The sequence below is a fragment of the Notolepis coatsorum genome (genome assembly GCF_963971535.1).
Source record: "Notolepis coatsorum genome assembly, chromosome: 8".
Taxonomy (NCBI): Eukaryota; Metazoa; Chordata; class Actinopteri; order Aulopiformes; family Paralepididae; genus Notolepis; species Notolepis coatsorum.
The window spans coordinates 62,491,830-62,504,861 of record NC_140172.1 but is presented as its reverse complement, the minus strand read 5'-3'; the positions used below and the strand labels follow the sequence as shown (position 1 = coordinate 62,504,861).

At 41.9% G+C, this 13,032-nt stretch overlaps 1 protein-coding gene across 2 annotated transcripts in view; it reads right to left on the bottom strand.

Annotated features, from left to right (window-relative positions):
- Nucleotides 1-8,736: 8,736 nt before the first annotated feature.
- The window catches only part of rab6a (RAB6A, member RAS oncogene family), a 54,892-nt gene continuing 50,596 nt past the window's right edge, over nucleotides 8,737-13,032 (bottom strand). For both annotated transcript variants that reach the window (XM_084320659.1, XM_084320660.1), the window contains exon 8: nucleotides 8,737-11,306. In XM_084320659.1, the coding sequence (XP_084176785.1) occupies nucleotides 11,242-11,306 (65 nt within the window). In that variant the 3' untranslated portion in view covers nucleotides 8,737-11,241. The remainder of the gene's footprint in view (nucleotides 11,307-13,032) is intronic.

The following is a 13,032-nucleotide window of genomic DNA, read 5'->3' as shown; positions in this document are numbered from 1 at the left end:
TTTACTGAATGATAAACTGTTATAGAGTTTACTGATCTGCAATTGCAGAAGAAAGATAATGAGTCACTCACGAAAAAGGGATACATCTAATGTCCAACTTTAAACCTAGCTTTTAGCTAGTGATAACCTCAGAGACGTCTGAAACCGAACCAAATGTGTTGATCCAATCAACCTAGAACCTGATATCGAACTAACCCTCCTGAAAGAAGGAGTGGGTAATGAAAGAACCTAAAAGGGATACTTCACTTTACCTCCCGTTACTCACTGTCACTGTATGTATTGCAATTGTCTAGCTAGCGCTTGTTGTGAATAAATTACCGGTCACTGTTATAATCTTGTCTCTGGTCTACTATTCCTTTAACTGTGTATATTACTCCTCTCCTCATTTGAACCTAGAACTGGTCCGTGGTGAACAGCTGTTACTGTTAGTGACACAAGTGCTACAATAGCATGTACAAAAATGCTGTATATACCATATACATATATCAATATTTACAGTGTTTATATTTATCCACATCTGTCTGTACATACCTGCATATAATCCTGTTTACATACATGTAGATACTATATCTATATCTGTACATGTCCCTTAGCTACTCTAACTAGTTATACCACTGGCCAGTATGACTTATAACACTGTACATATACATCTGATTAGCACGGACATCTACTGTATAGTACTACTGCACTTTACTGTTACATTTGCACTCTGGTTGGATGCCAAACTTCTTTTTGTTGTACTGTACTTGTGCTGTATAATACATCTGAATCTAATCTCATCTAATGTAATAATTGAGTTTGGGAATGGCCATGGGTTTGCCCACGTAATGCCCCCAAGCCCTGACACACTATTGAACATCTGAATGACAAAATACATTTATTACATATTTATGATTACAAAATATTGACACAGCAGTAAATTGCATCTCAAATTAATCTCAAGGGTCCCTGCTCTCTGACAGTGTAGAACGGCTGACGTTGACACCTCCCTCCCTCAACATCCCCTGTTCCTACCCTCCACATCCACCTCAAATGGGGCTTCGGACTCAGAGGTTTAACATGCAGGAAGTCTTTCTTTCTTTTCTTTCCCACCACAATACCATGGGCCAGCTGTAACATGTCAGTATGTGTCGCCTGAAGACACTTTAACACAGGGGTTCCCAAACCTTTTCAGCTCGAGACCCAAAAGAGAAATTTGGTGTTTCCCCCAAACTTACAGAAATACATCATGAATTGCCATAACATACATTTATACTGATAAAGAACACAACAAACCATGAATTTCAAATGTATATGAAATGTATTTATTTAATTATAAAAGTACATCACAGCAATAATCAGAGTGTAATGTTAAGTTGCTCACCACCTCATAACATTTTGTAACACTTTTAAATGAACAAACATGTTCTACTCTCCTTTCTATTTCTCACCCCTTTTTCAACTCTCCATTTCTTACCCCCTCCCTCCGTCCCTCAACCTTAAACCCCAACATTGAGCAACATTCTGATTAATTTGTACTGACTTATTAAAAAATTCTACTGACCTGACATCATGCTAGAAGGGGTATAATATTTCATCTATGGCACAATGAAATCTAATGAGAGGTATGTGGCTGGTTGAAGTTTTCAACCAGCAGATCTATTCTGGGCTTGGTTTTTGAAAGTGCTATTCTGAGGTAATTTAGTCTGTTTCTGTATTTGTTTTTCAGGTATGCTAGAGTAGAAAACCCAGATTCACATAAGTATGTGGTGCCAAACTGAATCAACACATCTACAGCCTTTTTATATATATAACCTTTTAAAAAAATATATATTGGCGACCCAATAAAAACGGGTCCACGACCCATTTTGGGTCGCAACCCTAAGTTTGGGAAACACTGCTTTAACATGTCAGTAGTGTATGTACTGTGTCTCCTGAGGATACTTTAACATGTCAGTACTAGGGGGGCAGGTGGCGCACGGAGATTACGTTTGTCACCAACACCGGGAGACACTAGGATTCGCCTGTTCGAATCCAGCTCCCGGCATTGCTATCAGCTTGGCTGGCCTCTCACACTGATACAATTGGCTGTATCAGGGGGTGGGAAAGCTGAAGGGTGGGTCCTGGGCGTTGTGGACAGCGACCCCTACAGTTCGGTCGGGGCGCCTGCTCAGCGAGGGTTGGAACTGAGGAGAGATAGTGTGGCCTCCCACACGCTACACTCTCCCCGGTGAGAACCTGCGCGGCCAGGTTGGCCTGCCCCAGGCTGCACATGCGTTGGAGGAAAGCATGTGACAGTCTCCGGTCTCCCGGACCAACAGTAGGGGAAAGTACGCAACAACCAGGAAGGGTGGGATGGGAGAAAAATCGGGAAAAAGGAGGGGAAGAAAGATTAAAAAAAAAAAAAAAAAAAAGAATGTCAGTACTGCATGTACTGTGTCTCCTGAGGACACTTTAACATGTCAGTAGTGTATGTACCATGATCCACTCTTCTGGTGCACGGTCCCCAGGTTCAGATGCTGGAGGTCCCCAGGTTCATGTGAGGCTGGAGGGCCTCCTACACTGTGTCTGCCAGGGGCAACACTGGCATTAATGAAACAAGGACACAGTGTTATTAGATGCAAAGTGCATTTCCTGTGAGCCGCCACTAGTTTCTGTGCAACTGAATGAGCGTGTTAAGGTCGCTTTCACACAGGGGCTGTTTGGTCCGGACTTTCGGACCAGAATTCGATAGTCTGGTTTTTCGGGTTTGTGTGAATGCGTGTCGAACTCGGTTCGCGGACCAAACAGGCGAACTCTGGTCCGCCTGAAAACGTCGGTCTCGGTTCGGCTTCATCGAACCAAACGCGAACCAAATATAGGAAGTGATTATTATTACCACTGCTCGCAGCACTCACTGCAAAACAAGCACACTGCATCTAATCTCTCTATCTATCTATCTATCTATCTATCTATCTATCTATCTATCTATCTATCTATCTATCTATCTATCTATCTATCTATCTATCTATCTATCTATCTCTCTATCTCTCTATCTATCTATCTATCTATCTATCTATCTATCTATCTATCTATCTATCTATCTATCTATCTGTGCATCTTGGGAAGAAGGAAGAAAAAACGCGGCTTATTATATTATTAATAAAACAGCTACTTGTGGGCACTCATAAAAACACTGTGGTCTACAAGTTGTTTAGCGAGAGGATGGTGGTAACACTAACATTATGGGAAATGTACTTACCGTCTTCTCCAGTCAGACAAGAAGATACATACCAGTTTCCTGTTTACATACCAGTTTCTTGTTTTCTGTGAGTTCAGTAGATCCGGCAGCAAGCTAGCCTAGCTTAGCACAAATGAATGTAAGCAGATGCGAACCAGTTAGCCTAGCTGTTGGCCAAAAACACCTCTCCCGGAGTTTTAAGCTAGGCTAGTGGTCCGTATCCGCTTCCATTAATTTGTGCTAAGCTAGGCTAGTTTGCAGCAGGATAGCGTTCTACTGAACGCAGAACTGGTATCTATCTTCTTGTCGGACTCTGGAGAAGACGGTAAGCACATTTCGCAGACAATTTGAAAAAAGCATAAACTCACACATATACCCATGTATCCTTACTGTAAGCTGTTGTGCACATTCATTTAGTCTCGAGTTAATGAGTTTCAATATGTCCTCCGATGATGACATCAGAGGACACTGGAGTGAATTACGATTCAATGAAATATATATATTTTTGATCGATTATGGATTAATTAATTTATTGCTTAGTTACAGAGGGATTGATGTATGAATTTATGTTCTTTATGGTATTATTTTAATTGTGCCAAGTACATTTACAGCAGACTGTGTCCTGGGGAGCCAGTGTGACATCACAGAGCAGTGTGTGAGAGCTGTCCACGATCTAAACAAGCAGTCACACAAAAAGTTTTCAGACTAACTTTTCACCTGGAGGATAACGTCAATTATTTGCTGTGACTGAGGATTATCGTCGGCGTTTCAGACCAGAATGGAGCAAATCATTACGTAAGTCGAACACTGAATGTATACTAATGTGCAAACATATATTGAAACTTTTAATATTTCTCATATGAAGCACATTTCTCAGGGTGAATGTAATAACAAGAGCCTCCGCGCTCGTGCCCCTCGAGGGACTATCTAGTATTAGGCAACAGAGGGGCTTGTCTTGCTCCGCCAGTTTCTGACAAAAATGCATAAAAATGTATTACTAATGTGAAAGATAGGATCGGTAGATATTTAAAATCACATGATCGGGAGCAAAAAAAGGCGATCGGGACATCCCTAATTCTCGGGTTTAAAAAAAAATTATTAGCGATCTGAAATCATATTGCATCACGCGAGCCTACCGTTGGAGATCCAGGCACCGCCGCCGCTCAGATGTGAAAAAAGCGCCCCCTATCGTCTCCCAGATGGTAAATCACCCTTTTGGAATGGACTCAATGAAAGTGAATGGGAGAACGGATTTCTGACTCCACATTTTACTTCTCACTGATGCAGCCGGGGTCTACCAGAGTTCATTCTGGAGCCTCTGAGCCGCACGGATCATGTGTTATACTGTACACACGATGGATCAATACATTTATCGATTTTTTCGAATGGCGATCGGAAATTGGAATAAACCATTTGGATACCATCTGACCTCAGGTAAGGAATCTATGTTATCAGTGTTAGGATAATCAGACTCATTTTCACAGAGATATAAGCGTTTATATTAGCAATGAGGAAATAAGAGCAGCGATTATCAGCGCACGGCACAAGCGTGGGTGGGCACACATATACTATCGATCATCTAGCGTTTATTTGAAAACGATTCATAAATAGGCCGACAAATGACAACGTTCTGGAATATTCCAGTAAAAGGCGATTATCATAGGCATGGGTTGTTTTTCCCCGGAAAACGGGTGATTTTCAAAATGCTATCAAACGGAAATGAAGCGATAAAAATACAATCTGCCTTGCCAATGTTGACTGGAAAATGAGTCTTTGATAAGCGACGGGCAGATTAGACACATAGCCATAATTTAAAACATAGATTAGGCGATATTAACGTTAACATTGGCCGTGGATGGTGGCATTCAACGGGGTAAAAAGGAAAACACGGCCGGCACTGAAAGTGTTAAACAAGTCAAGAAGAAACATAAAAATAAGTCAAGAACAAAAGAACACCATAAGGTCCAACAAATTTAAAATAAATGCAAATATATGAATGAATGCAAGCACTCCCAGACATACCCCACGCGAAGGTAAGGAAAAACTCACTAAAACCTAACAATATGGAAAAATGCACCACAGGCAGTGTGGAGGAGAGAAACCTTAGAAGGGCCATTCAAGGGGGGATCTCCCTTAGATGTCAGAGATAGTAGTGTTGCAGACTAACAGTTGGTAAGCATGCACTCATGTGTGTAGTGAAACACAGATGAGTGCATGCAATAGCAACTGAACATTTTGAAAAATTAAAGATAGAGCTGATAGCGATAGCAACTGAACATTTTGAAAGATTAAAGATAGAGCTGATAGCGACTCTATTTGAGGCACAGGGGTGGCGCAAAGAGGGTTGCGTCCTCCCCGTCTTAATCACGGAAATTGTGATCTAATTTCTATAACACACTGTCGTGTGATGTAATGCTTTTATACAATGGCCGAATTCATCCAACCTTATTGCTATACAACTAACACACATTAATTGAAGATTTATTGACAAAACCATCCGCAGAAAAAGTAGTTCTAAAAATAAAAATAAAAGGAGAAGTTGCCTTCGTGTGGAAGCAGCTCGGAGGTGCGCTGTTTCAAGGCAAGAATGCAGTGAGCGTGGGTTATTGGTTTGATTGATTGAAATTTTTATTAATGTCCGCCTTGTTTCGAACTGGTTAAGAACTGTTAAGAACTGGCGGCTATGTGGTGCAGTGGGCAAGGCGCTCACCACGAATACAGGAGACGCTGGGTTCGCCTGTTCGAGCCGAGCGCTCCACATTGCTTTCAGTTTAGCTGGTCGTCCGTACTAATACACATTGGCAGTATTAGGGGGTGGGAAACTGATGGGTGGGGATCGGGCGTTGTGGACAGCGACTCCTACAGGTCGGTTGGTGCGCCTACGCAGTAGAATCAGGAAGCGATGGGGGCGGCGCAGGTGGAAAGATGCGACTGCTGTTACCTCGAGTATCGGAGGGGACTCGTGCTATGTATGACTTAGTCCACATTGCAGCCAGCTTGTGGGAGGCAAGAAACAGCGTTCGAGACAGGGGAGGGTTGAATTGGATGATACGAAATTGGGATGGGAGAAAAATAGAAAATGGGAGAAAAAGTGGATAAAAAAAAAAGAACTGTTAAGAACTTCATTCGTAGATGCTTCTATAGAAAGTAGGTTAAAAAATAAATAAAGAGAAGTTGCCTCCCTATAGGAGTAATTTTTTTTAACCCACTTTCTATAGAAGCAGCTGGGAGGTGCGCTGTTTTAAGTGAGCGTGGGTTATTGAATTGATTGATTGAAAATTGTATTAATGTCCGCCTTGTTTCAAACTGGTTATGCTTAGGCCCTCTTTTGAAGTCGCCCTCTTTCAAAGTCGGTTATGCATAGAGTTTGGAATCAGGGCTGGTGCCTGGTGGTCTATCGCCCTGCTCTAAAGATAAACTCTAAGCATAACCGACTTCGAAAGAGGGCCTAAGCCTAACCAGTTTGAAACAAGGTGGACATTAATAACATTTTCAATCAATCAATCAATTCAATAACCCACGCTCACTTAAAACAGCGCACCTCCCAGCTGGTTCTATAGATAGTAGGTCTCCTATAGGACGACATACCACAAAGCGCTTTGGGCAGTCCTTTGTGCCGGTGGCAATCAGGCTCCACAACCAAGCAGGGCCAGGACGGGCCAACTGCTGTGGACTGGAGGAGCTGGGTTGTGGACTGTAACAAATTAATTTAATTATTTAACAACACATTCATGATTGGACTTGTTTCTTTTTCACCACTTTTTTTTTTTAGCTCTTTTTAGTCCTATTTTAATCCCTGTGTACTTGTCCATCTTGTTTTTAACACATACTAATACGTGTATGTTATGTATAAACTGTTTTTTAATTGCTGTTACACTGTTTATGCTGTAAAGGACATCTTAATCTCCCCTCGGGGATAAATAAAGGTTTTCAATCAATAAAGAACTTTTAAATTGAGTTCTCCCCTCAGATTATAACCCCCCTCTCTATCAAAGAACAGTTCTTGAATGTTTCCTGGAAGTACATTGCCTTTGCTTCATACATTAATTGTGCCGTTTTAAATTCCACAAGATCATTTAACTTTTATGTTTTTGACTTTAAAAATAATGTTTGTGTGATCACGATAACCTGCAATGTGAACTATCCTTATGGCCCTTTTTTTGGAGTATAAAAAGTTGTTGTAGTGTAGAATTGTAAGTGTTTCCCCAGACTTCAGTGCAGTAATTTAAATATGGTAAAACTAGTGAACAGTAGAGAATGTAGTGATTTTCTTTGATCCAGAATGTGCTTTACTGTACTCATGACTGAAATGCTTCTTGACAGTTTAGACATGTTTTATGTGAGGTTTCCAGCAGATTGTATGGTCTATTATTATTATCCATCTATGACCTTGGTTTGGTTTTATTTGAGGTTGATCACAATAGATTGTACTAAGCAATTGTTGGCTCATTAGTTTGTGATTCACAAGCACTAAAACTCACCAGAATGCAGGAAATTAAGTCTTTGTAAATAACATTTTCCTAGTGGGGGACCTCCAGACCATGCACCGCTTAAAAAGTGGCCTGACTGGGGCTATATTTTGGGCCCCGAATGATTTTCCCAGTCCGGGCCTGCAGCCACTCAACTACCAGAATAACGCTACATTCTGCATATGTCGTTGTCACATTGCACATTTAAAGAAATGTACCACTGGCTCAAAGGATAAACATCAATATCGCTAGTATATGCACTATATGGCTCCCTGTTCATTTCAGGATAGATTTTAAAATTGCGATGTTTGTTTTTAAAGCCTTAAATGGTCTGGCCCCTCAGTACTTAGCTGAACTTCTCCATGCTTGCACCCCAGTTAGAGCACTGAGGTAATCAAACAAATTACTTTTAGATGTCCCAAGGCAAAAAACAAAAAGTGACCGAGCCTTTGCACTGGCTGCCCCTAAACTGTGGAACAGTCTTCCACTACAAATTAGGTCTGCTCATTTACATTTACATTTTACATTTAGTCATTTAGCTGACGCTTTTATCCAAAGCGACTTACAAGTTCTGTACGACAAGCCATCAGGAAGGGCACAACTCTATCAGCTGAGCAACAATGTTCATCAAAGTGTTGAGTGCTACAGTGTAGGTTAGTTTATTAGGACAAGTGCATGACAGTACGGTTAGTTAGGGTTAGATTTTTTTTTATTTTATTTTTTTAATTCAGATAATGGTTGAAGAAGTGCGTCTTTAGTCGACGGCGAAAGATTGGACGTGCTCAGACCCTAGACATTTTTAAGGCTCAGCTAAACTCACCTATTTTCTTTGGCGTTTTGAGGCTTAGTAAGCCATATATCCCTGGTCGTGTCGTGATTGTTTTAAATGTATTGCAGCTTCTGATTGTGTATACTGTAATTGTAATTTTTTTTGTATTTCTCAGTTTTTATATTGTATTTTAGTATTTCTGTGTTATATTGTGAAGCACTTTGGTACAACTCGGTTGGTTTTAACTGTGCTATATAAAAAAAGTTGACAGAAACAAAGGCAAGGATGAGTCCTTCGCAAGCTTTTCTAGCATTTTATTTATTATTCAACCATCAAAAAAGGACATTTCAGTTAACAAATGCAGAGCTTTTCGTATGGATGTCAGTAGAGCCACTGATAATTTCCATCAGTGCAAATTAGGAGTATGGGTGCACAGCAACACAGGCAGCACACAGCAGTGACAGTGTACTCACTTCAGACGGGTCCCTTAAGGACCAAGATTCAACAAAAACTGCTGGAACCAGAAGCACACACATGTAAAATTGCACTGTGTTTATGAGCTGGATCACGTCCGAGTGTTGGGTAGGGAGGAGCAGGAACAGTTCCTTGGTTTCTCTACTGATTATTATCAGGTAGTTCAGAAGGATGTATATTCTATTAGCGATTTAGGACTTGTTGAAAAAGACATACAAAAAGATCCAGTAGAAATAAATATTACAAGTCATTGTGGATTAAATACACATGTAGAATGATAATCAACAACAAAAATAAATCAAGTCAAACAAGAAACAAGCAAAAGAAAACAAAATATCTAAAGTGTTTGTATAATTTCATACCGAACTTTTAACAAAACTAGGTAAACCCAAAGCCATGGAAGCCTCTACAATTAAACTTTAATTTTTTTAAAAGGCATGTCTGCATATCTAATATTGACGCTGGGTTGTGCAATGATTATGATACTCTCGATATACAAAACATATTTTATCTTAAACGCTACTCTTCTCCCAAAGGTCTTTCCCCTCTATGATAATAGTACTCTTTAGAAAAAAGTAAAGATCTATCCAAAAAATATAATAGAAAATGGCAGCCAAGGTAAAGGAACATATTCATCTCTAAAAAGGACCGGTGTGGGGCGAGAAGGACGGTTATGTGGATGATGTTTAGCGGGCGATATTGGCCTTTTTACGGCAGGTGCCGTTTGGTATTGGGGGGCGGTGTTGTCATGCAGTGGTGCTGTCATTGTGTTTGTTAACGGTACACTGAGTCACAGTGCTGGTAAACGGTATGGGGCACCGGCGAACAGGCGGAGCCCACTGGAACTGGACCAAGTTTAAAACGAGCACCTCGACCTCACGTCACCTTGAGTGCATCTTGGGGTTTACAATCTGAACCGACCCTTGCAGCTTTCCAACAGCAGCCGTTTCCTACACAAAACCAGATGGATTGGCTGAAACCGATATCATTCACTGCGATAGAAGCACAGAAGATGCCTCAACTGATATAAACACGAGATTGAGAAATATTCCACCTTAGTAGAACCCTTTCTCTTTAGTAGAACATTTTCACTTTAGCAGAACATTTTAACTTATTAGAACATTTGATCTTATTAGAACATTTTAACTCTAGCAGAACATTTTCAACATTTAACATGCTTTGCCCCCTGTTCGAATACAAGACCAATCAACTTGGCTGCCCTTAGAATCCATGGTGGTCTGGTCTCACTTACTCATTTTCACTTTAAAAAAACCTTCCTACTTTTCCAATTTCTCTGTCCTACTTTACTCATCTGAAACTATTGATAAACAAGAGTCTGAAAAACGATGTATGCATGTTAAAAACATGAAAATATTCTCCAGTAGAAAGTAGAAATATCTCTTTCAGGTCATACTAGAGAGAGCGAGAGAGAGAGCGAGAGAAAGGATGACATACACATAGTGTGGTCCTCTTTCAGGCTGCAGGTGCTGCAGGGACACAAGGAAGAGGAGGTGCTGGGACACAAGGAAGAGGATGGGCAGGGATGGGAGGAAGAGGAGGGGCAGGGTCAGGAGGAAGAGGAGGGGCAGGGACACGAGGAAGAGGAGGTGCTGGGACGGTAGGAAGAGGATGGGCAGGGACAGGAGGAAGAGGAGGGGCAGGGACAGGAGGAAGAGGAGGGACAGGGACAGGAGGAAGAGGAGGGGCAGGGATGGGAGGAAGAGGAGGGGCAGGGACAGGAGGAAGAGGGGCAGGGACATGAGGAAGAGGGGCAGGGACATGAGGACGATGAGGTGCTGGGACAGGAGGAAGAGGGGCAGGGACGGGAGGAAGAGGGGCAGGGACATGAGGAAGAGGGGCAGGGACATGAGGAAGAGGGGCAGGGACGGGAGGAAGAGCGGCAGGGACATGAGGAAGAGGGGCAAGGAGGGGAGGAAGAGGAGGGGCAGGGACGGGAGGAAGAGGAGGTGCTGGGACGGGAGGAAGAGGGGCAGGGACGGGAGGAAGAGGAGGTGCTGGGACGGGAGGAAGAGGGGCAGGGACATGAGGAAGAGGGGCAGGGACATGAGGAAGAGGGGAAGGGACGGGAGGAAGAGGAGGTGCTGGGACGGGAGGAAGAGGGGCAGGGACAGGAGGAATAGGAGGGGCAGGGACGAGAGGAAGAGGAGGTGCTGGGGCAGGAGGAAGAGGAGGGGCAGGGACAGGAGGAGGGGCAGGGACAGGAGGAAGAGGTTAAACTGAAAGGTACAGTATGGAGAAACGACTGGCTTTGAGAAGAAGCCAAACAGGAGAAACAAAGAGATGGGAGAGTGGTAAAAAAGGGGTGGGCATTAGCAGGAGCAGCCTCCTTCACTGATGGGCTGTTCTGGTGGCTTCTCCAGCTTTATGTCAATCACTGGAAGGAGGAAGAGGGTTAAGGAGCAACACAGAGATCAAACCGGAAATGCAACTCTATAATCTAGTCATGTGACAGCTCTACTTCTCGTGTTCTCAGATGACGTCAGTAGAGTGGGTTTGACTGTCTTCAATTTGACGATCTTCGAGAGATGACACTAATCTTTGCCAATTAGGCCTAGTATCCAGAACTGAAAAAGCATAGAGCAAACATCACTGTGCATGCCACACACGGGGTCTAGGCTTAAAGGTGCTACAAGTAAGATTTTCTAATCGTTTGGGATGAGGACCCTATAGATGCAACCAGGAATTCCATGGAATAAGCATCTACTAGGATCTACTAGTTGGGTATACACACAGTCCACACTCTTCACAGGTCATGAATAACCACCACATAGACTCAACCATTAAACCTATGTGCTTATTCCACATAATTGAGCCTAAACGAGTCCTCATTCCTAACAATTAGAAAAACTTGCTTAACCAATTTAGGTTCAGTGTTTCTCAAAGTGGGGGGCGCAGAGGCATGACAGGGGGGGCCTTGAGATTTATTAAAAAAAAAAAAAATGGATTACAGAAAATTATCACTAAAGTGCTATCTGTTGCAGCTGCACTGTTCTCCATGAAAATACCATTTCTCAAAATCTGAAAATCATTATTTAATAAAACACAGAAAAGGATCACCAAGTTACTCTGGATAAAAAAAAACTTTACAGACAACATTGAGACAAAGCTTCCTGACACATCTCCATCCAAACTCTTGGAATAACTCTTTGAAATCTCATCTGATACCACCTAGAGAGCTAGTTTCAGAGTGTGGTGCTGAGCACCAAGTATCTCATCTCATGGCCCACCAAGTATCTCATGATGCAGCAGTTAAGGTGTTGATACCATTCAGCACCACATAGCCTACAGTATCTGTGTGAAGCTGGCTTTTCATCCATGACAGCTCTGAAAACAAAATATAGGGCCAAGTTGAAAGGTCACGATATTGGTGTTATTTCAATAAATTTAAACATGGCCCATTTCATGACTATTTTGTTGGGGCGAGGGGGGGGGCCCAAAATATTTTGGTCCACCAAAGGGGGGCCTGACAGAAAAAGTTTGAGAAGCACTAACCCCTTAAACCAGATATCAGGCCGATATTTATTTCACGTCATAAATAGATCAATACAGTCCGTATTAATTAATGTTGCGTTTCTTTTTCAAATATAGCTAAGAGTAAAGACCCTAACCCTATCAAAACAGCAGTCAAAGTGTATATTTTCATAATTTCATCGTTATTAGCTAAATATGAATTTATAAAAATATTAGCGCATTGCATCGGGATTTAGACGCGAGGAAATGACGCTGTCATGAAACTGTTGTAGTCCTAAAACAGAAATAAAAAAAAAGCGTCACAATCTGGTGAAAAATGGCAGAGCTATGGACATTATACAAAAGTAACGCCTTTGCTGCCCTGTATCAGGCGCCTGGTGGTACTAAATCCAGATTTAACTCTGCCATTGGAAAGAGAATTGGTCTGATCCATAGATTTATGACTTGGCCATAATAAGGTCATTTATAGGCCTGATATTCTATATTCATGTGTCCAGATGGCAAAATTCATCTACAAAACCCCCTGTAAATAATCTGCCCTTTATTCATTTGCTTAGATGTTTTGTACACTTGATCTCAAGAAGGTGCTGAATGAGCTCAGTGGCAATTTCTCACATCTGGTCAATGTT